The 23,603-nt window shown below is 44.4% G+C and overlaps 1 protein-coding gene across 4 annotated transcripts in view; it reads left to right on the top strand.

The window, feature by feature from the left end:
- AMOT (angiomotin) overlaps positions 1-23,603 on the top strand; it is a 62,863-nt gene that overhangs the window by 9,890 nt on the left and 29,370 nt on the right. For 2 of the 4 annotated variants that reach the window (XM_082680796.1, XM_082680797.1), the window contains exons 3-8: positions 5,108-5,256; positions 7,133-8,066; positions 14,273-14,780; positions 19,566-19,710; positions 20,538-20,630; positions 23,152-23,297. In XM_082680796.1, the coding sequence (XP_082536922.1) occupies positions 7,195-8,066; positions 14,273-14,780; positions 19,566-19,710; positions 20,538-20,630; positions 23,152-23,297 (1,764 nt within the window). In that variant the 5' untranslated portion in view covers positions 5,108-5,256; positions 7,133-7,194. The remainder of the gene's footprint in view (positions 1-5,107; positions 5,257-7,132; positions 8,067-14,272; positions 14,781-19,565; positions 19,711-20,537; positions 20,631-23,151; positions 23,298-23,603) is intronic. The other 2 variants (XM_082680798.1, XM_082680799.1) reach the window with 2 other exon arrangements.

Below are 23,603 nucleotides of genomic sequence, written 5' to 3'. Positions count from 1 at the left end.
TCATGGGTCATGTATGCTTAGTTCTATACAGCAAAATACCCTTTAAAATATATTGAAGATTGGTTCTGAAAATTAACAGATTGAAGTCTCAGAATGTAGCACATTGGGTCACTAGAACTGAATGTCTTTGAGCTGACTGTCAGATCTTTCCAAGGGCAAAAATGAAACATGATATCAGCCATTACAGGCCATGAACCTGTTCTCACCCACCTGATGCTTTTACTAATTAGCTTCTTGGCTGGGTGGCAATTTGGGGCAAGTGCATGCAAGCTGGATTCACAGGGGAGCCCACATTCCACTCTGCCATTTCGCAAGCCACTGGGATACTACACTGCTCCTCTTGGCTTCTTTCCCTCCCAGGAGTCCTGCTCTGCCCTGGTGGAAAAATGGGAGCAGGAGAACTTTTCATTAAGTGGAGAGATTTCATGGGGCTCTGGCGTTTTGTTAGTTTTATTTATTTATTTTTTTAGTGGGTTGTCTGAAAACATTCATGTTACTTGACCCATTAATTTCACTTCCGGGATACTATCATTAGGAAACAATCCAAAATATTGAAAAAAAAGGCTAAATCACAAAGATGTTTTTGTAACATGATTTAGACTAGCAGAAAATGAAAAGCAATTTAAATCTCTTAATAATTGGAGAATGGGTCGGTGAATCTTGATACACTGGTTTAATGGACTGTTACACACAATGTCTGTTAAGAAGTCTATGCCACAGCATGGAGAAAGTGCTGATGACTAAGTGAAATGTAGGACCCAAAATGATATGTACATTAATATTCCACTGCTTTGTAAAAATACAAAAACACATAGGAAAAAACTAAAGGAAATATTCTACAATGCTTGGGTTGAGGTGCTGGGATTATGAGTGGGTTTTTTTCTCTTTGTTCTCAATATTTGCATGTTGTGCTTATATTACTTGTAGAATAAAGTAAAAATAAAAGTGGGTAGTATGCCAGTGAAGACAGGAGATTGGTAAAGCAGGCAGCTCGTAGGTATATTCTTAAACTTTTCTGGGTTTATGCTCAATCTGATTTCATGGACTGTTTATACTTTTTCTGAGGCAAGAAGAAATAGGATATTATGGTGTGATCTGTTCCTCCCTTGGAATGGGTGTGCGTGGAGGGAGGTGGAGGGGTGGTGGCAACAGGATTCTCCTTGTTACTCAGTGTTTCACTGCTCGTGTACACTTTAGGGTTAATCACCTTTGTTGCCTATTACCATGTTCAAGCTAATTGTTTTAGAGTTCAGAAGAGTAAAACTACCAAATTGACCACGCCTTGAGTTATCATCTGTGAAACAGATAACTGACACTGGTCCAAGATTTGGAAATGCCAAGGACTTACTGTGGTTCTTAAAATAATTTTCCAACCTAATCTAGATAGAAGTAGAGATAGGAGCAAAGAGGTGGGGCCAACTCAAAGCCTGTTCTTAAGCTAGCGCTGAACTTAAATAACAACAAGTGCCAAGTTGGTATGATGTTGACAAGACCTAGAACAGGGTCCTGGAAACATTGATCAGTGGAGATTCCTTTTGCTTTCCAACCTACCTGCATATCGTAGCCTAGAGAGGAGAGATTTTGCAGGGTCCTTCTGCCATACTTCTGGCTAAACGCCTTCCTCTTACATTTTTGAATTTTCCCTCCTGCCTTTAACATTTTACTTACAATGGAATTGGAAAATTGAAGGTAGCATTAAGCCAGGTTTATAATCTGTTAAAACCAGAGTCAATTCAATTTAATTAATATTTATTAAGCATCTTCTATGTACGAGCTAATATGCTAGATAATATATTGTAGTGGAAGTGCTATTACCCTAGAAGTAATAAAACCTGCACTCTGGTCCTGGCTCTGACCACTTTTAAGCTCTAGCAGCTTCATCTATAGAAAGAGAGGGTTGAAGCACTAGATGGTCTCCCGAGAGTCTTTCTACTTCTAGCCTTCACTTATCTAAGGACACCTGCACAAAAGACTGAGCTGCAAATAAAGGGTTTAAAAGAAAAAACCCTTACTTCATAAAATTGCTGTACCCTTCTAGAAAAAGACCCCTTTGAAAAAATAATATTCATAGATAATATTTATTGAGCCTTTACTATGTACCAGGCTCTGAGCTTAGCACTTTACATAGATTACTTCCCTTAATCTTTATAACAACCCTTTGAGGTATGAGCACCGTTAGCCCTATTTTGCAGATGATGAAATTGAGACTTTAGGGAGATCAAGAGACATGTATGAAGTCAGTTAGTAAGTCATAGATACAGGATTCGGTCTTGGGCAGTGTGACTCTAGACCCAGGCTTTTAACCATGGTATTTATACTGCCTGCCCATTACCCAGTGAAAGTTTAGGGATAACCTGCAAAGGGACCATTGTTTCTTACCTCCCAAAGGAAGCAATTAGTATCTTGCATTGCAAGACTCTTGGGAAAGCAGTTCTCTAGGACACTTCAGGCCACAATATGGACCAACATGAGAGGACATGAGAGAATTCAGTGGGCTGTTTTGCATCTTTGTGTGGGAGGTTGTGTGTGAGTGTGGGTGTGTGTGGGTGTGTGTGGGTGGGTAGAGGCTGTGTGTGTGTTTTATGCACAAATACGTGCACGTAGGTATAGGGAAAACTTTGAACTGGCTTCTTTCCATTTAGCTGGAAGTAAAATGGTATGAAACAAGTTGACCAAGATTTAGCAGAGAAACAGGTTTCCTAGACTTAGATTCTTTATCCTGGTTGGTGGAGTGAGGGGTGGGGGCAGAATAGGAGGAGGAGGTAGAAGGGATAGAAAGAAGATCTTATAGGCAGATTTCAAAATTAATTGAAGGGTAGGAATTCGGTCTGCCCTGCCCACCTTGTAATGTTGATTTTCTGGGTCTTGGCTTGGGAAATATCTGGGCTCTCGCTAATGTGTTTCATTTTGGCTCGGCCCCTCAGGTATACTGGGAGTGGCCGATGACTGCAAATGGAGTAAGAATTTAGCTTGGCCTCGCTGCCCTGTTGTTGTTACAAAAGAGTTGAATATATAGATTCCAATTGCATTTTTAAAGAGAGAACCATGGATATCCTTTCTTCCCCTATCAAGTATCCTCAGGGACAGTCTGTTTGTCCAGGGGAAACAAGGTTATTTTATTGATTGAAGATGATGTCAGACCCCTGGCAGTGGCATGATTAAAGCTGTGGGCAGATTAAAGGTTGCAGAGTTCATAACTATTTTAATTCTTGCGCATGAGACAAGGAATCTTTTCCTTTCCTTTCTCTAATAAATAAATGGAGTAGTGTTCCCCTTCTTATGTGACTCTTATCATGTAGATAAACATAAGTTCTTTAAGGAAAAAAAATCAGTAAACTGGGGAGGAATCAGCAAAGCTTTTTTCTTAGACGGATTTCTTTTCCTCTTTTAAACAGAAACAAAAAAGGCCAGGGGGCGGGGTGGTGGGGAGGGACAATCTGTGTCCGGTTGACATAAAGTGGTTTGGGTTTTGAAAAGGATATGGAGGAGAGGGGACAAAATTAAAGGAAGAGAGTAAGATTTTGGATATGTAAAGTTTTCTTGGTGAGGAGCTGGGTGCCAGGAGCAAGCCAGTCAAAATCAGCATGAAGAATCTAAATAGTACTGGAAAAGAATTGTAGTGGTTTCTCACCAGGGGCTCAAGTTTAAAAGCCTTGGGCTGTTTTCTGCGTGTTTCAGTTGAAGAAAAAAAAAAGACAACTGTTTTGTTCAAAATTGGACAATAGAAGCACAGCGGTTATTTACCATAGCTCTGTTAATAGCCCAGCTTTGATTCCAATTAGAAGTTGTTCCTCGGTTTTGAAATTGGGGGAGACACCCAAAAATAATTACCTTGCATATTGGAGGTGATTTTGCTTTTGCTTGTGATTATACGTTGGACCGAAACAAGATGGAAAGACAAATTTCCATGTTTGTTCACTGTATATCTGTTCATTTTATTTTTGGCAACATTGCAAGGAAATAATGTTAAATTAATCACTGTGTGGTTTTGTGGATTTTTTTTTTAAACTTGGATGTTTTGGACATGCTCCCAAAATACAGGGATGCTTGTGTGCTTCCTTTGCATTGCTTTGCTCCTCAAATGGTGTCCCTGGTGTGGATTAAAGGCTTTCCTTTAAGTGATATGAGTGAGTCATGGCTAGGCCAGGGAAGAAAATAGGAATGTAGAACATGTGCCTCTCACCTAAACACAAACCCTTCAGTTTCATAACCATTTTGGTTGGACCTGCAGGGCTTTTCTGAGGGTCAAAGGAGTAATTCGAAATGAGGACTATGTCAGATCCATATCTGGTGGGCGTTTGCATCTAGTCTCTGTAATGTGAGTCCAGTAGTTTCCTTTTGTGGAGATACTGGGGCAGTGGAAGTGCTGAGAAAGCAAGTTGAGGCATCTTCTTGGAGAAGAGTTGCTGCTATGTGTGGAGAAGGGCAATCACTTTTGCTACTCCAGTAAGAATGGATGGGCCATTGATCAGATTGTAAGCTCTGTGAGGGCAGGAACTATGTGTTGTGCGTCCTTTGTAACCCTCATTGTGTTTAGCACAAGGCTGGAAAATGTGTGGAATAGCCAGGATGCAAGAAGTACTTAATGACTTGGTTGAAAAGAAGCTTGGGTTTTCTTCTGCCCCCCTGAGGCTGTAGCAGTTAAATCAGGAGCTTCACCGAGTGTTCTTTTTTTGTCTAAAATCTACCTTTTGATGACTGCCTTCCCGTCTGGGATGTGGGCCAGTGAGTCTCGCTTACCTTTCCTGCTACTGATAGCAGTTTAAATGTTGCACCCAAAAGGTGACAGTGGTTATAGCTTTTGTCGTCACCTACCATTCCAAGTCAGAATGGAAGCAGCTGCGCCTGGGGGCTGTGAGGCTAGAGCAGAGCAATCCTGAACATTTCCATCCCCTGGAGACTGGACGAACCCCTGAACACAGCCGCTGGAGAGTGAGGTTTCTTTTTGTCCTTGTGGAAATGGACTCTGCCACTCACATAAAAGGCAAGCACACGGCGGGTAAAGTCATCCCCTTGGAAGGACTGGTTTGGTTAACTGTTGGCCATTGGTGGCAAAATAGAAACGACGTTTTTATTTCTCCCTCCCTCCCCTTCCTGACCATTTCAGAGTGACCAGTGGTTGGACTCTTGGCGGCGCTTACCCTGAACCTGAGTGTTAGGGGAGAGGGAATCTGCCGTTGCGGTTTCTGGAGCTGCTCATAAGCAAGAATTCCCTATCCTGAGCAAGGCTTTAAGCCTAAAAGAAAGCAGAAATAGGTATGGACCATCGGTGTGAGTGGGTGCCGGTGTGTGAGTGCGAGCCCGGGTGTGTGCAGGGCGGGGCGGGTGTGGGGTGGGAGGGGGTGGTGCGCTCTTCAGAGTCTGCATTTCCCTGCCTTTCAGGAAGGGTTTCTAAGTGATTTTGTTTGAACCATACATGCTCCCATTTCTATTTTTTGGAGAGAAGAGAAGTAGTTTTCTAGTCATCTTTCCAGTTTCAGGCACCAGCAGAAATTTATATGTTATACCTGTCAGCCTAATAGAAAATCGCAATCTGACAGTTTTTAAGTACAGGAGTCCCAGAGGGTCACTGCGAGAGAGGGAAAGTGGACTTAAGGGCAGGTTGCTCAGCCCCTTGGTGCGGACTTCCCCCCAAAATATGATGAATGGGATTTAAAAGGGGCCTTTGGAAGGTTAACTGTGGGGTGAAACTGCTCAATAGAACAATTAGAAACCAGGTAGCAGTAATCATGCAAGAAGTGCAAAAGGAGGGGGGATGACCTTTTTCCATCTACCACACGCATCTTCTGGGTCACTCCCTGCAAGACTAAAGGAAAAGGGGTCATGTTTCCAGAGAGACTGGAGACTATTTCAAATCATAGAAGTCAGGGCCTGGGAGCCAGGACTCCAAAGTTCTCATCTAGGAACCCGAGGCTGGTTAGGTTGACCTCATTGTGACTTTTTGTGTGACATCATGTCCATTCTCCAACACTACTTAAGATCCTTGAAGTGAAAGTTTCACTACTGAATATTAGTATTGAATTGCAGGACTTAACATGACAGATTCTGTCCAAAGATTTTATGAGCCTGTAATGAATTTGCATAGACTGTGCCGTGCAGAGAGAGAGAGAAGAGAGAGGTCACCTACTACCACTTTTCAGGTGGGAAAACAGAAGCCAAGAAAAGAGGAATCAATTGCTTAGGTTAACCTGTAAACCCATAGCATGATTAGAATTTGAGTTTTAAGTTGTCTTTACTACTGATATCCATTTCACTCAACCCATATTATCTCCCTAAGAAGAATTGGGGTGGGGGAAGGGATGTGGTAATCATATCCTTTCCAGAAGGATGACCTTTTAGTTTTTCAATTTCTAAATGCTGTCAGTGGCACACTTCAAATAAAGAGGGCTTCCCCTTTAAGCTCCTCCTACCCAACAACAACAACAAATTCTCAATGACTATTTCTGGATGGCTGAAAGAGAAACTTTGTCAATAACAATTCTCCCAAGCCCTTCTCTTACTAAGCTAAGGAGTATCCAAAATGGACAATACAAAAAGGATTTTTTAAAAAAAGATATGTTTCAGAGTTTTATGAGATCAGAGAAAAAGATTTGCATCAAGCAGAGATCATTTCTATCTGGTGCAAGCCAAGCTCTCTTCACTTTGTATTTATTTGAGTTATTATTTGGCATTTTGTAGCTCCCTCCACATGCTGAATAGCTTTACAGATCCTGCCTATGGGGTAATTTCCCTCATGGTCCTTCCCCCGCTGCCACAACCATAAGAGTTGGATTTTTCATTTCAGTAGAATACAGAGAGATGAACTTTGTAAGGACCTAGGAAAATTGCCCTCTCTGATCACCCTACTTGGCTGCTTCACGTTTCCCCAGTGCTTTTAGGAGTTAAGTCAAGATTGAATACTTAACCCAGGCTAAAAGTAAAAGAGGAAACAGAGGGCTCTTATGCCTCCAAGTTCCTCATCATGTCAATGTTAGAGCCAGAAGCCACCAACGATTAACTGATTAATTCTAGATTCAGTTCTCTACTTTGTCTCTGCAGTGGAATCCTCACCCCCAAATACCCATTTTCTTCCCCTTTAGAGGACTGATTTATCCATCACCTGGATGTTAAGCTTCCTGTTTCCCCTTCCCAGGTCAAGGGCAGCCCAGGTGCCCAATTTCTCTCTCTCTTCACAAGGCACCACCAGCAATAGAGATGAGAAATTCTGAAGAACAGCCAAGTGGAGGAACCACAGTATTGCAGCGTCTGCTACAAGAGCAGCTCCGCTATGGCAATCCTAATGAGAATCGCAACCTGCTTGCCATACACCAGCAAGCCACAGGGAACGGCCCTCCTTTCCCCAGTGGCAGTGGGAACCCAGGCCCTCAGAATGATGTGTTGAGTCCCCAAGACCACCACCAACAGCTTGTGGCTCATGCTGCTCGACAAGAACCCCAGGGGCAGGAAATCCAGTCAGAAAACATCATCATGGAGAAGCAGCTTTCCCCTCGAATGCAGAATAATGAAGAACTCCCGACCTATGAGGAAGCCAAGGTCCAGTCCCAGTACTTTCGGGGCCAACAGCATGCCAGTGTCGGAGCTGCCTTCTATGTCACTGGAGTGACCAACCAGAAGATGAGGACTGAGGGACGCCCGTCAGTTCAGCGGCTCAATCCTGGAAAGATGCATCAGGATGAAGGACTCAGAGACCTTAAGCAAGGACATGTTCGCTCCTTGAGTGAACGACTAATGCAGATGTCACTGGCCACCAGTGGAGTTAAGGCTCATCCGCCTGTTACCAGCGCTCCCCTCTCCCCACCACAACCCAATGACCTCTACAAGAATCCCACAAGTTCCAGTGAATTCTACAAGGCCCAAGGGCCACCTCCCAGCCAGCATAGCCTGAAGGGCATGGAACACCGAGGCCCCCCACCAGAGTATCCCTTCAAGGGCATGCCACCCCAATCTGTAGTGTGCAAGCCCCAAGAGCCAGGGCACTTCTATAGTGAGCATCGTCTGAACCAGCCAGGGAGAACAGAGGGGCAACTGATGAGGTATCAGCATCCCCCTGAGTATGGAGCAGCCAGGTAAGAGAGTTCCCTTTCTGTCATTCCCTGACCTCATCCCCAACCAGCTTCTGCTGTGTGTTGGGAATCTTAAGGGAAGGAATGGGCAGGTGTTTGGTATAACGAACTCTGCAGTGCATGGCTGGCCCCTGGCTTAGCAAATTTCCTGCCAACCTGAATTTCTAGCCTCTTCAGCAGTCACTAGCCCTGTATTAACATACCCTTGACTTTATAGGTTGAGCATGGCCCCAGCTGCCTAGTGGCTGAACAGGAGCACAAGTCTTGATTTCAGCAGCTTTTCGCTGTCCGGTCTCCTCAGATATTGAAGGAAGAGTCAGTGTTCCTCTTCTTGTGAGTTATTAAGCCCTTCTTTGAGGGGAAGTAAATTATCTTGCGCTTGAGTCTGGAATATCCTATCACTTTCATTTATTCTCCTCCACAAAGCTCTCTTCACTAATTTTTGCAAACAGATCTTTCTGCAGAATTTGTATGATTTTCTCAGACACTAAACAAACATCCAGATATTGTTGGGAGAACTATATATGTGCAGGTTCAGAATGTGACTTGCCGTGTACTTCCTTGCAGTTCCTGAAGTCTGGACTGCTTCATCTTTCTTCTGTAGAGAGTTTGTTAGCTGCCGGTGACGTTTTTAAACATCTAAGTCAAATTCACCTCATATCATATAGATGCTAAAATGCAGAAGGAAAAATATTCCCATGGCTTCTGTACAACTTGCCATTAGTTCAGGAGGACTGTTTTGTATATTCATTAATTCCTAAATGTACTTCTGAATTATTCAGGGACCGATTGACTCATTGCTGTATCAACCAGACCTTAGGATTCTATGATTCTGTTCATTGTTCCTGTTGGGGCCATGTCTCCAGTCAGGAGTATTTCAGCATATGGGACAGAGGGAAGGTTTCAACCTTGGGCAAAAATGATGGCAGTTATGTGTGGTATTCCTGCCGTGTTACCATGGGTAGTTATGGGTGGCTTTTTTCCATAGGCAGCCCCTAGACGAGGCCTGTGATCTCTTTGATGCCTAACTTTTTGCCTCCTGTCCCCTCGTACTCATTTGGGAAAGAGTCTCTTGGCTTGAAGTATAGTGGGTGACTCAAGAAAGAAGGCAGTCAGTGGGTGGAGTAGGGTGAAGGTAAGAGAATGCACCTGGCATTTCCTGGTATTTCATTTTTTTTCACCTCTAGGCCCTGTTTTTTAGCCAGAGGCAATTCACTTTGGGCTCCACCCCTAACTTTGCCAGTTTAGGATTTTTTTAATTCCTTAACCCAGGCTGATTTCCTAACCTTTTTCAACCTCCTCTGTGCAGCATTCAAAGGGCAGGAGCCTAATGTCTGATAAGTGGCTTGAAACAGGAAATGGGGTAATGGACGGGGCCCTTCCGGTTTAAATGAGCAAGAACCCAATTCCCATCTGCCCAACGAAATGGAAGACCCAGGGAGGGGTTGGTCCATTGGACTGCTTAGCTTAATGGAAACCCATCCAAACCAGCAACATGGCAGTGAAGCTGGGGGGTTTTATTTTGCTCTCGTCAGCAGCATGGAAGAGTGTGTGGGACTCCCTCCTGTATGTGAGTGGGCTGTAAGTGTATTGCCTTGTGGGAGGGGAGTGTGTTGGCTGGGGTGTGGAGCAGAATCCAAGCCCCGCTCAACACATGGCCCGCCTTCCCAGGAAAGCTATTTTCAGAACTCATTCACTAGCATTGTTTGTGATCTGAAATGACTCCCACAGTGTTTGAAGCTAGATAGAAAAGCCCTTTGATCTGCCTAAAAAAATATTAAGGAGCCCAAAGAGAGATTTTTTTTCCTCCCCATACTGATTAAACCACCAGAGAAACTTAGCTGCATATATTTAACTGGAAGGTATTTGTATTTTCTCCTCCCTCCTATGTTATCTGTGGCTCTCTCGCTCTGTTCCCCAAAGCAGTAGATTCCACGCTGATTACCCTCTCTTGAGCGGTATGTTAATACACAGGGTTGCTGGAACAGTTTTTTTTTTTTCCTCTATGGGAGAGGAATAGGGTGCTTGATAGGCTCAAAGAATAATCAAGCCTAAGACAATCCTAACCAGAAGATGCTCTTTGTGAGCTTTGGGTCTGCAGCAGACAAACTCTGGCAATAAAATTTTTGCAGAGCCTGGGGTGAGGGTGTGGCACCTGTTGACAAATTACTGGCAATGGGAGGTCCTTGAATTGCTTTCCGTAAGTAATACCACTTTTAGGTGGTGGTACATTTTTCCTCCTTTATTTCCTTGAACCAACTAGCAGGACAGTTTGTGAGTACCTTTCCAAGTAACTGCCGCTAGCACCAAACGATTAGAAGACAAAATCCTTAGTTCTTAATCCACAAATTACAGATCAAGATTCAGAGTAAGCTCTTTGAACAAACTGTTCAAAAAACCTTTGTTGGCCTTTAGAGGTGCGGTGAAATGCTAGAGATTTACTGTTAAAATGAACAAAACGTTATAAACAGTCTTTTTTATTACTTCATCTTCCCTATGCCCTCCTCCCCACTTAAAAAATAAATATCCTGAATGCCCAGAACTCCAGATGGGAAACAAGGCCAAGCCATCTGAAGAATTAAAACTTTTCTGAATCTTTGTCTTTCTAAGTGCTGAGCCTTTTCTGCATCCGGGGTTTATACATTTATCAACTGTTTTTAAAAATTAAATCCTTTCTGTTTGTAAAGCAGCCACCTCCTTTCAATTGTTGAAATCATGCCCAGATCTGAGGTTTCTTGAAATCCTTTTTTAGTGGAATCTAAGGGTGACCTAACTCTGTAGTTCAGAGCGGAGCTGGTTGTGCAAGAGAAACAATCAGGAATTTGCAGCCCTCTCCAGGATTCAGAGAGTAACCATCACAGAGCCTGGGAAAGGCACAGTTTCTGTGGGGAGAATAAATTGGGTTCCAGGCTGTTGGCACCTGCTCTGGTGAGAGTGTGCATGTGCGGGCTTGCACACGTGTAGGCCAGGAGTGTATAGTGTGCTTTGGGGGTGTGTGTGTGGGGCTGTGTGTCTGGGAAGGGCAGGGGCTCCAGTCAGAGAGGTGGCAGGGTGGAAGTTGCTGTGTCAGCTCACTGGATCTGCTTTTGCTTTCCCTTTGTGTCCTCACAAGCTGTCTCTGGGAGGGATTTCCCCCGGCTTTGAGGAGATGCTGATTTTGGTCACTGGCCTCTGTCCTGCGTATATGTCAGGTCTCCTTTTCCGCAGAGCACCTGGGGCCCAGGTTGTCTTAGGAAGGAGGAGGATGAAGGGAGGGAAGGGGCAGGGAGGCAGGTCAGGGCGTCCATGGGATCATGTGATTGTGTGGTCTACAAGCGGCTTGTTGTTCCTGGTTAATGTGTCAGTGGGGAGAGATTCCTGCTGCTGTGCAGTGGAAGGACCTGGGGAGTGTGCCGCTCACCCAGCTGCCACCTTTATTATTACTATTACTCTGATTATTTTTTAATCTTGAGTGTAGTTTTGCTTCCTCTGACATTCCCCCAGCTCGCTCCCACTCCCATCATTCCTCAGTCCCCTTCTCTCAGGGGGAAATTCACAGGAGTGTTAATACTGTCCTACTTTTTCATGGTGGGCGGATGCCGGAGTCCAGATGGAGTTCGTTGGCTGGAGGGCTTTCTCTCCTTTTGCGACTGCCCAAACCTTGCTTCGTGTTTGCAAACCTGCCAGGGACGGACTGCATTGGTTTTCCCAACATCACGGTGCACTGAAATCTGCTCCCTTTTCCAGCCTGGGGAACCCAAGGGGCAGCTGCCTTTTCTCCACTTATCTTTAGGCAGAGCCCAGAGTCGTGGCTGGGGCCACTGCCATCCTGGGCTTATCCTACCCTGGAGACCTCCTCCCAGAGACCTTGTGGTCTCTCCTTTCCCGAGGCCCCTGGGAGGCCATGTTCTGTCCAGGGCATGGAGGGGCCTTTCAGGAGGGAGGCCAGGGCAGGAGGGAGGCCAATGGCTGGTCTGTTTGAGAGAGAGGTCTGGGTTGCTGATGGGACCCAGGGGAGCTGTGGGAAGGAGGCCCAGTTCACAACTGGGCATTCAGTCTTTAAAAGAGAACACCTCCCGGGCCTTGGGTTTCCAAACCGTGGCACTGAGGATGAAGGTTAATATGGTCATTTACCCCTTAAAATTTGAAATCTGGATTGAAGAACATGAAATTTAAGCCCCTCTTTTCTGCGCAAGATATACAAAAGCCCCAGCAAATCCCAGGACATCATGCTTTAACTCTAGGGATATATATAAATTATAATAGCTCTTACTAGAAGTGGAAGGAGAGCACATAGTCCATTTTACCTCTGAGGAAACTGAAGATCCACAGCATGAAAAATGCAGAAAGACTCTCCCCCAAATAAGTTTATAAACAGCTCCCAGGCTTTTGATTGAATGAGTGCTTTGAGCTCTTCGACATAACGGTTATGTATGGTAGCAACTTTCCAGTTGTAATCATAAAAACCATGTAAATTCTTCTGTCTACAAAAACTTTTCCCTCTTCAATATTCAACAATTATTTATAGTGACAGATGTGTGAAATTGGAAGAATGTGGGTACACCAGAGACATTGATGGGGCTGAGAGACAACCTTCGGCTTGAGCAGGTTCGAGGGCTCTGGCGAACATCTGGGTTATTGGGTATCTGTGAGCAAGTGTTTGGAATGGTTTTGTAGCTGTAAAAATCCCTCATAGTGAGGATCTCTTGTAGAGAGAGATAAATGAACAGTAATGACAACTGGAGTGTGTGTGGGAGGGGTGTGCTTTAGCATCTGGAATGCCTGTTAAAAGTTAATTGCTCCTGGTGATGCGTCCCAGTTTCACCACAAATTTTATGCAATTTAGTGCAAAGATTAAGTGGATATCCCATAAGTAAAATCACTAACAGGGTCAACCATTCTCATTGGGAGGTAGATATGAGACTCTTTGTAATTCCTATGGAGCTCAAAACTGAGAAGAGTCCAGTATTTTTGTAATTCATTTGTGACCTCGGGAACAAAATAGGTTCATGCAGATGAAGTAACTTGAGCAAGGTTACACAGCTAGTAAGCAGTAGGAAAGGTCTCCAAACTCTGTTGGGATCCAAATCCTGTGCTCTTAGCCATCTGTCTTCCCCGGATTGAGAAATATCAACTGTAGGACAGGCATCCACAGGATGTGGGAGTATATGAGGGTAGCTGGGCATGGGCTAGGGGGTGAACAAGTTTTTTTGTTTTCAGTGTATACCGACATATTCTTCCTGGTCGTGGTGATGGTAGAAGCGATCCATCTGCATACTCTGATTGTTTCCCTTAATGGCTGATAGTCCAGTATTAGGTACAAAAATGGAAGAGTCACATTAAACCACGTACCAAAGTTCTCTTTCTAGAACTTTCTATAAGCAATAGGCTGGGAATCTGAACATCAGTGGAAATCATTGCATTATAGTAGTGGAAAGAACCAGAAAATGGGACTTAGGTTCTACCCTGGAACTGCCACTAACTCACCCTGTAATATTTGGCAGATCACTTCCCCTCTCTGTACCTCAGTTTCCCCCTCTGTCCAATAACAGAGTTGAACTAAAGGATTTCTTTAAGGCCTTTCCAGTCCTTACATTTTGTGATTCAGTTAAGTCAAAAATAGTACGGTAGCGTTGCCTGTAACCCCCTCCAAATCTTGGGATTATTGCTGCTAAAGGCATCATTCAATTATTAACTGTAATCAACAATAATTATTTGGTGTCTCTAATGTAATAAGTACCTATATATCCTCAAGTAATTTTTTGTGACTATATGAATTATCCGAGAAAGTTGCAGATAACACGATGAAGGGTTGTTTTGATGACGGTTTGCCGTTTCCTTCTGCGCAAGTGGAACGAACTTTCTAACTGTGACTCTTTCTGTGTGCTGGGCCACATACAGAATGCCAGCAAAGGGTTAGTTTAAAATCCTGAGGTGACAGTTACCTAGTTGAAGACGAATTTGAAATGCTTCCCCTTGAATAACCAGTGTACAAGGATGCATCGCTTAGATTTTCATAAAGCAACCTTGGAGATCTTCTGGTTCCATCCTGCATGGGATCACACCTCTGTCGGTCAGGTATTCACAGGACCCCGTAGTCTAACCCTTCCTGCTCCTCATTTCTCAGCTGCCTGGGGGCCCTGGGAGCCTCGTCTTCTCCCTTTCTTGTGCCCCTCTCCCCAGTGCCTTTAGAGGGAGCTTAACCTGAGCACACCCTCCATGTTTTCCAGGCCAGCGCAGGACATCTCATTGCCGTTGTCAGCCCGGAACTCTCAGCCTCACAGCCCTACTTCTTCCCTCACATCTGGGGGTTCCTTACCCTTGCTGCAGTCTCCACCGTCCACTAGATTATCTCCTGCCCAACACCCCTTGGTCCCAAACCAAGGAGACCACTCAGCTCACCTGCCTAGGCCGCAGCAGCATTTCCTTGCTAACCAGGCTCACCAGGGGGATCATTACCGTCTCCCCCAGCCTGGCCTGAGTCAGCAGCAGCCGCAGCCACCGCCGCCGCCACACCATCACCACCATCACCAGCAGCAGCAGCAGCAGCAGCCAGGAGAAGCCTATTCAGCTATGCCTCGGGCTCAGCAGTCGTCTGCTTCGTATCAGCCAATGCCAGCCGACCCTTTTGCCATTGTTTCCAGAGCCCAGCAGATGGTTGAGATTCTCTCAGATGAGAACCGGAACTTGAGGCAGGAGTTGGAAGGATGCTATGAGAAGGTGGCGAGACTGCAGAAGGTGAGGCCCCCCTATGGGGATATTTGAGTCTTTTTGAAATCTTACTGGTTTAATATCGATGTAAAAGTCTCCACTTGTGGGTCCCTGCATGACTTATGGGCGCATCTTCAGGATTCTTATATTTCAAGGTTATAGGTGGAGCAAACTTTGGAAAAGCCTTCTGCCTGTCTTTCTAGCAGAAGTAACATTTCGCAGACACCACAGCCTTCAAGAAAGCTTAATTGAGTGTTTGAGAAATACGAAAGGCAGAGAAACTGCTTCAGAAAGTCAAGAACACTGGAGAGGTCTGTGTAGGTGAAGGACCTGCCAGCATAAAGACTTTTCCTTTTGATTATATTTTCCCAAATACTGATTTTGAATGTTAAATATAAACCCATAGTTCCCAGAAAAATCTCACCACTGAAGTTAGATCCTGCCCTGCCTTGTTCTGGAAAGGGCTTAGAGTACTTTTCCGAGTGGCAGTTCTCACAGTAACCCTTTTTCAACACCCTTTCCTTTTCCCTCTTCTTGCTTTGGTCCTTCCCTGCAGATCAAATTCAACATCTGCTCTCTTTCTCTGGTGTGTGTGGGGGGCAGGAGGGGCTTAGCACCACAGCTGGGTGACAGGTGACAGCCCTAGGCTGAGGAAGTAGCAAAAGGAGTGTATGTCCCAAGTTCACATTCTTTCCTGGGCCCCTCCTGAGTCTACTGCGGCTGGGACTTTAGCTCTTGAGTGCCCTAAGCTAGGAACCTTACCTCTTGGCTTCCAGTGGCTGTTGGTGAATGGGGTTATGCCTTTGGCAGCCTCTTTACAGCTTTTGTCATTGTGGAGCTCCTGTGGTTTGATCTCCTGACAATGCAGACTGTTCAGGGAGGTGAGGGTGAAGGTGGAGGAGGGAAGGAATGTTGCCTGGTATTGTTCAGCGACTCTGTCCTTAGAAGACACCCAGGAGTGGAAATTTCAGGGGCCTGAATGAAGCTGACAATATGTAAACACCAGATCTGGGTCCTAATGAAGAGGAGGGCTTACTATCAGCTAAGTATTTTTATGTAGCAAAAAATGCTTACCACCTACCCAGTGTTCCCAAGTCTGGATGGGGGTTGTTGGGTAAGAAATGTTTCTTCCCAGCTTTGCCCATAATTTAACATTTTCTCCCTCCTCTCATACCTGCCCCCCCATCACATTGGTACAATAAATTAATCATACTCACACACTAGAAGCAGACTGGCCTATTGGCTGATTAGGTTTAACAGTTGATACTGCTCCCTAAACTCTCTGTTCATGGTGGCCCTGACCCCATCTTTGATGCAGTAAACAGATGATGGACCCAGATCTTCTGCAGGCTCTCTTTGCCAGAGGATGGTGAATTTTTTTTTGAGGGGGAGGGTGGGTGGCAGGAAAGCGGAGCAGAATAGGATTTGGGTTGTTGTTTTGTTCCCCAGTATGGGGAAAAATGCCTCAACCAAGCGTAATCGGGACAGCTTGAGTGTTGGGAGAAGTGAAGGCCGACCCAGTGCTGCAGTGCATTAGAGGCACAGGTTGGGGAGAAGAGGACAAAGAAAGTGGGGAGAATAAGGTAGATATCAGCTGGTGCTAGAAAAAAGAAGGCCCGAGGCTCATGAGGGGAATAAGTAGACAGAATAAGTCTAGAAACCCACCACCATCCTCCCTCTCCCCTGCCCGCAGACCAAACCAATGGATACGCCCTTCTGTGACTTCTTTTCCTGGAAGGTCCTGTTGACAGATGTACAACTTGCCCTTTTGGAGGGAACAGTATCTACAAAGAGGGTAGGGAAAGGATCGGTACAACATCTTGAAAGAGTCCTCTGAACAGCTTGAGTAAAGGGACAGCCTTCCACGAGGATGAGGAGAAAAGGGAACCCTTGTACACTATTGGTGGGAATGTAAATTAATGTCGCTACTGTGGAAAACAGTATGGAGGTTTCTCAAAAAACTAAAACTAGAACTACCATGTGACCCAGCAACTTCGCTCCTGGGTATATATCCGCAAGAAACAAAAACACGAATTCAAAAAGATACATGCATCCCAATGTTCATAGCAAAATTGTTTACAATGGCCAAGATATGGAGGCCACCTAACTGTCCATCAACAGATGAATGGATAAAGAAGATGTGGTATGTATACACACACACACACACACACACACACATACACACATACACACACACACACACTGGAATACTACTCAGCCATAAAAAAGAATGAAACTTTGCCATTTGCAGCAACATGGATGGACTTGGAGGGCATTATGCTTAGTGAAATCAGTCAGACAGAGAAAGACAAATACTGTACATTATCACTTATATGTGGAATCTAAAAAACAAAACAAACTAGTGAATATAACAAAAAAGAAGCAGACTCAAAGATATAGAGAACAAACTAGGGTTAAGAGTGGGGAGAGGGGAAGCGGGAGCAGAGAGATAGAGATAGGGGATTAGGAAGTACAAACTATTGTGTGTAAAATAAGGTACAGGGCTTCCCTGGTGGCGCAGCAGTTAAGAATCGCCTGCCACCGCAGGGGACACGGGTTTGAGCCCTGATCCGGGAAGATCCCACATGCCACGGAGCAACTAAGCCCACACACCACAACTACTGAGCCTGTGCTCTAGAGCCCACAAGCCACAGCTACTGAACCTGCGTGCCTAGAGCCCATGCTCTGCAACAAGAGAAGCCACCGCAGTGAGAAGCCCACACACTGCAAAGAAGAGTAGCCCCTGCTTGCCACAACTAGAGAAGGCCGCGCATAGCAACGAAGACCCAAAGCAGCCAAAAATAAATAATATTTTTTAAAAGCTACAAGGATATATTGTACACCACAGGGAATATAGCCAATATTTTATAGTAACTATAAATGGAGTATAACCTTTAAAAATTGGGAATCACTATATTGTACACCTGTAACATAATATTGTACATCAAATATAATTCAATAAAAAACCATAAACAAACAAACAAAAAATGGGGACTGCCTTCCAGGTGTGGCATTCTGTGGGGCACTGGAAACCCTTGTACCCTAAAGGCTGCCCAGAGCAGACCAATACCAAGCCTGCTCTTTCAAATGGAAATGTGTATTTTCTCTACTGAGCACTTGAATTTCATGCAAAAGCTTTATCAGGCTCAGGCCTTGCAGATCTTGTCTCTAAATGCCATTCACCAGTTTTCACCTTCTGTGCTGCTATCTTGGTGCCATCTGCAAGGAGAAAAACACTCTCAAGTCTGCTCTTTTCTGTGGTGTAATCCTCATTCGTTTGCAGGCAGTCCTGCCTCAGGCATCATTTTGGAGCTGGGACAGGTGGAATCTAAGTTGTTTGGTAACCCCACCTTTCTCCGAGTCTCCCACGGGGGGCCTGATATTTCTCCCCATAAAGTAGCCTGAGCTTTGTTAAGGAGGATAGTGGAAAGCTGAGAAGGAATGCAGAATGGTTGCAGGAGTCAAATTTTATTTGAAAATTGCTTAATAGGCCATGAGGTTTACTTATCTTATACAAATCATATGCAAATATCTCTGTGGTTGTGATATGTGCAATGAAACTCTACTGGTTCCAGAAAGACTCTGGAGTCTAATTTCTTATTTTCTTCCAGATTTGGGCTGATTCAGGGCAGGACCCTTTCTCTTTGAGGTTTTGTGTGTGTGTGTGTGTGTGTGTGTGTGTTTCCCTTTTACAAGATTTGCTGGGGTGTCATAAAACACAACTCTGATCATGAGTTTCTGTTAACAACTCTGATCGTGAGTTTCTGTTAAAAAATCTGTTCTGGTTTCCCACTGACTACGGGATAAAGTCCAAAAGCCTGGCATTAAAGCCCTTTTATGATCTGACTCCAATCTGTCTTTGCAGCCAGATCTCACCAGCTTCCCCCTGTGTACCCCACAGTGTCCAGCCAAACGAGACTACTGGTCATTCTGGGAATGCATTCGCTCACTCAGAATAGAATACCCTTCCCCTCACCTCTGCTCATTGAAATCTGACCCAGCTTTCAGGATCCGACTCTAAATGCCACCTCCTCCCTGAAATTCTTCTCCTCTCACTTCACCCCCAAGCAGGAATAACCTCTTCCTCCCCTACACTTTATAACTTTACTCCTACTTTTCTTAATAATGTATCTTTCCCTATATTCTTTTACTTGATTAGACTGAAAGCTTCTTGAGGGCAGTTATAATGTCCTCATTCATATCTACACACCCTACAGTGCTTTAAAGAGTTCTTGTAATACTTGGCCCCTGGTAAATGTTTGTTAAATTGAACTGAACTAACTACATGAGGCTGAGGCTTCGGGGTTTTAGGGTTCACCTCTGCCACTGACTTGCTCTAGAAAAGGCCGTTGAAGTCTTCTCTCTGCTAAAATGGGGAGAGGTACCCTTGTGTAGGCCAATATCATCCCAGATTGAAATAAACATATGAAAGCCCTTTGAACGCTCTGCAATAACTATATACATTATTATTAATATTTTCAAAATTAAGAAATTCTTATTTGGAAAGGAAAATCATTTATAACTATACTTATGAAATTTATCCTCTCCTACCACCTTCTCTGAAGGCAGAAACATGTATTTGTTTTTAACCTGAGGAAATCTCGTGACCTGGTGAGTTAATTACTGAGCTCAAAGTTGAACTTAGAAATTCTTCCAGGAAACTTTTCTCATCTGACTGTGTTATGCTTGCCTCCTGGCCATCTGTAAAGCCCTGGGAGAAGTTGTCATTAAGGATTTACATATATGTTTTCAGATCGTCTTCCCCATCAACTTCCTGTCATCATCACTATCTTTCATTTTGTTGTTGTTCAGGTGGAGACAGAAATCCAGCGTGTCTCAGAGGCATATGAGAACCTTGTGAAGTCATCCTCCAAAAGAGAGGCCCTGGAGAAAGCCATGAGAAACAAGCTTGAGGGCGAGATTCGAAGGATGCATGACTTCAACAGGGATCTGAGAGGTGAGGGAATCACTTCTGAAGCATCAGTCAAGATGGTGAAGGGAACAATAAGGTCCTACTGTAAACAACGAGGTCCTACTGTATAGCATAGAGAAGTATATTCAGTATCCTGTGATAAACCATAATGGAAAAGAATATAAAAAAAGAATGTATATATAAATATGTATAACTGAATCACTTTGCTGTGCAGCAGAAATTAACACAACATTGTAAATCAACTATACTTCAATTTAAAAAAAAGGATGGTGAAGGGAAGGGCTAAGCTAAGGAGCACATGGCGAGGCTTCTAGGTCTTGTCCAGCCCACTAGGATAGTCAGCAAATTGCAGAGCATAGACCAGGCTAGGTTTTTGTGACTACAATAGTGTCTGGTCCTAAGCTTTCTTAATCAAAGTGGGATGCACTGATGTGTGAATCAGACAGTATCCCTCCTGGGTCTCCTGGACCCACTTGGCCTGTGCCCATAGTCTGTGTTACCTCTCTACCTTTCCAGGTTTAAAGATTTTGTAATAACTTTGATGATTTTTTTTCCTGGTGAATGAAATCTATCATATATTCAGGGATGGATTCCTTGGTTGGAATTTAGAAATCTGCACTAAGGTTTTGTCAGTGAGGAGTGAAAGTATTAAAGTCCTCACCTCCTCCTTCCCCGTCATGGTCTAGTATGGTTTTTGGGATCCACATTTGCAAACCTATATCTGTGTCACCCCTTCTTGTGTAACAAGAAGAGACAGGCTTGTTTTGCCCAAGATCACTGTTTAGAGGGCAAATAGCATATGCTTGGAAGTTTGTCCTTAGGGCCCTGTTGATTGTCTCCAAATTCCACAGAGCGTCTAGAGACGGCCAACAAGCAGCTTGCAGAGAAGGAATATGAGGGGTCAGAAGATACCAGAAAAACCATCTCTCAGCTCTTTGCAAAAAGTAAGTCTGAAAGCTTCAGCTGCAGGTATTAATATGTGGGTGGGAGTGAGGTGTATGAAAAGGTTACACAGTTCTATTTAGCCTTCTAGAACAGCCAGGGCAGAGTGAATGTCATCTAAGGATTCTTTTTCCTGTTCAAGCATGAAGTTGGGAGATTGTGTTCTTTTCCTTCCGGCCAAGAAGGCTGCTTGCTGCAACATCTAGTCACATCAACATAACTCCTTCTGTATTGAAACAGAGAAGCCCCTTGGAATCCCTGCTTTTTGTCATGCTAGCTGAAAAGGACCTTGATAAACTTGGGGTCCCTTAATATTGAAGGGATTTATCATTGAAGGCTGCATGTGTTGGCTCTGGAAGGGATGGGATTAACATGCAGGATTAATGATTAGTGCTTAGAATACCCAACTTGTACCTGGGGCTCCCTTAAACACCCTGTATTGTATCATATCATTCCATGTTGGGGGATTGCAAGGGTAGCTGGAGGGAGACCACTGCTAAGGCCTCAACTAGTGACTCTGGTGTGGAGTTGGAGGGTGTGGGGGAGGGCAGAGCTATGTCTTCCTCCTAATAGTGTTTCCTTTGTCTGGAAATACTCCTAGGACCCTGACAATGAATTAATCTTCTTCTTTATCGGGTCCCTAATGGACTCCACCCAGCTAGACAATGCCTCATTCTTTCCAATTGCCACAGTAAAACCAGCAATAAAAACTACACAGTGGATTGAGTCCATAGGGAGAGTGAATTTCGGGGAAAACAGATGATCTACCCTGACTCCGGCAGATGCCCATAGTTGGTATCCCCTACCCCTAGCCTCCACCAGTGTGGTTCCCAGCTGGAGGGCGCTTGGTGGGGACTTGTCAGGCCCCATCTTTGCTGGGCCTCCACATGACCCTTTCAAGTCATTCCATGCGGCTTCCAGTCAGCTTTTACAAGTTGTTTGATCTTCACTTAACAATATCTCCCTCCCTTCCTGGGTTGTTCTCTTGTGCTTTGGCTTTAGAACTAGGGCTTTTTTTTTTCTTCCTCATTTCTCTGAGCCTCCTGTTCCTCTGTCAGTATGTCTTAGAGAAAGGAATGTAGTTTTTCTGGTGTCATCAGTGTTTAGTGTAAATTGTTGTGAAGTTGCTTTTGCAGTGTCACAGTTACCTTGGAAGCTACTTCACTGGTGGAGAGGGTGGCAGCCTCCCAGCATAAAACAAGACAGAAAATGTATGGATTCTTGGCCCTGGATCTGCTACTTCACACTTCTCCCTGCATGGAGATGGTATTTCAGGTGTCCTAGGAGTTCTGCTGCTGGTTTATAAAATGTGGTAATTTAGTAGGTCAAATTGTATTCACAGCAGGGTGAAAGACTGTCAAATGGTTCTAGAAGGGAAAAGTGGACTCTACCTAGTAGGCAGGGAAGAGGACATGACTTTAATTTCTTTTGCCTTTGGGCGTCAACAGGGCGCCACAGGGTTGGAAGTATGTCAGGAGCCAAGAAAGCCCTCTTGAAAAGGCCCCCTAAAGAGGCCAGACCAATGCAATCCTAAGAGAAGGCCGTGTGGTACAGTACAAAAAGCTTAGAACAACCTGGCCTTAAGTGTGGGCTCCACTACTTTCTCTCCAACTGTGGGACCTGGTACAAGTTACTCAAGCCCTCAGAGGCTCTGTTTTCTCATATGCACGATGGAGAAGAGAATAATACAACACCTGCCGTTTTGTTCTGAGGATTAATTTATTACAATACTCGGTATGCAATAAGTATTCAACAAATGTTTATTTCTTCCCAAGGTACATCTGAATAGATATGTAAAGTCAGAGTGGGAAGGAAGGTGAGGCTGTCCTATTAAAGTCTTTCCTACAAACTTATATATCAGTGTCTTGAGAGGAAGGGCACTCTACCTCCCAATGAGAATCAAAACCTCTCATTTGAGTTTCTGGTATGAGATCTGTCCTGGTTAAAAGGGGAGGGACCTAGAAAGGCATGAGGCATAACTACATGTGTCATGGTCATCTGTAGCTACAATGTGATCATGGATTGACCTCAGTTAGAAAATCATGTTAGTGAGTAAAGGGTGGGATTTGCGGTTTTATGCATTTTATGAAATACCATTTTTATATCAATTTAATATACTGTCATGAGGAAACAATGGGGAAAATTTATGGAGGCTCAATTGCTCATTGGCCAAGACAAGACTGAGAAATAAAATTGAGGAGACAAGCCTACCTGTTCTTCTGACATATGTGTGTGTGTATGTGTATGTGTGTATATTCTTCTTTGTATAATACCTTCCACAACACGTTTTACATCTACTTTCTCACTGCTTCTGCACAACCACCATTGTTAAGTGACTTCTGAATTTATACAGCAAGTTAGTGGTAGAGCCAGTGATAAGAGTCCAGATCTTGGTGTCCTGCTTCTTGTGGCTGTGTGTGAGAACACTAGAGCGTCTAGTAATGGGGATTATTGTCAGTTTTGCTCAGGTAAGGTTTTGAGCTAGCTCTGGAATGGCAGTATTGATATTTCATGTCCTGATAGATAAGGAGAGCCAACGGGAGAAGGAGAAACTGGAAGCGGAGCTGGCCACTGCCCGTTCTACCAACGAGGACCAAAGGCGACACATTGAAATCCGAGACCAGGCCCTGAGCAACGCCCAGGCCAAGGTGGTAAAGCTGGAGGAAGAGGTATGTGTAGTTTCCTCGGGTAGCATATGAGCCTGAGGGTAGAAGAGCTGGGGAACCAAGGGCACTGGGGGCCCCCCACTTTGGCAAACTGGCAGCTGCATCATCCCCCAACAGGAAGGTACCATCTGCTACTTCTAGTTATAACTGTGCTGATGTGAGTAGACCTTGATTTGTTTTTTCTTCTCTTCAAGTTCCTTCTTTTTGCTCCAGATTAGAAAGTCACCAAGGTCAAGGATAAATTTTCATTTGCTCATTCATATAATAAGCTAACCACCCGCCTTCCCTAAGTTCTGACTGTGTACCTAG

Source organism: Grampus griseus (assembly GCF_964374135.1).
Source record: "Grampus griseus genome assembly, chromosome: X".
Classification (NCBI taxonomy): domain Eukaryota; kingdom Metazoa; phylum Chordata; class Mammalia; order Artiodactyla; family Delphinidae; genus Grampus; species Grampus griseus.
Note: the sequence above shows the minus strand (reverse complement) of the source record. Positions and strands in the feature narration are given on the sequence as shown.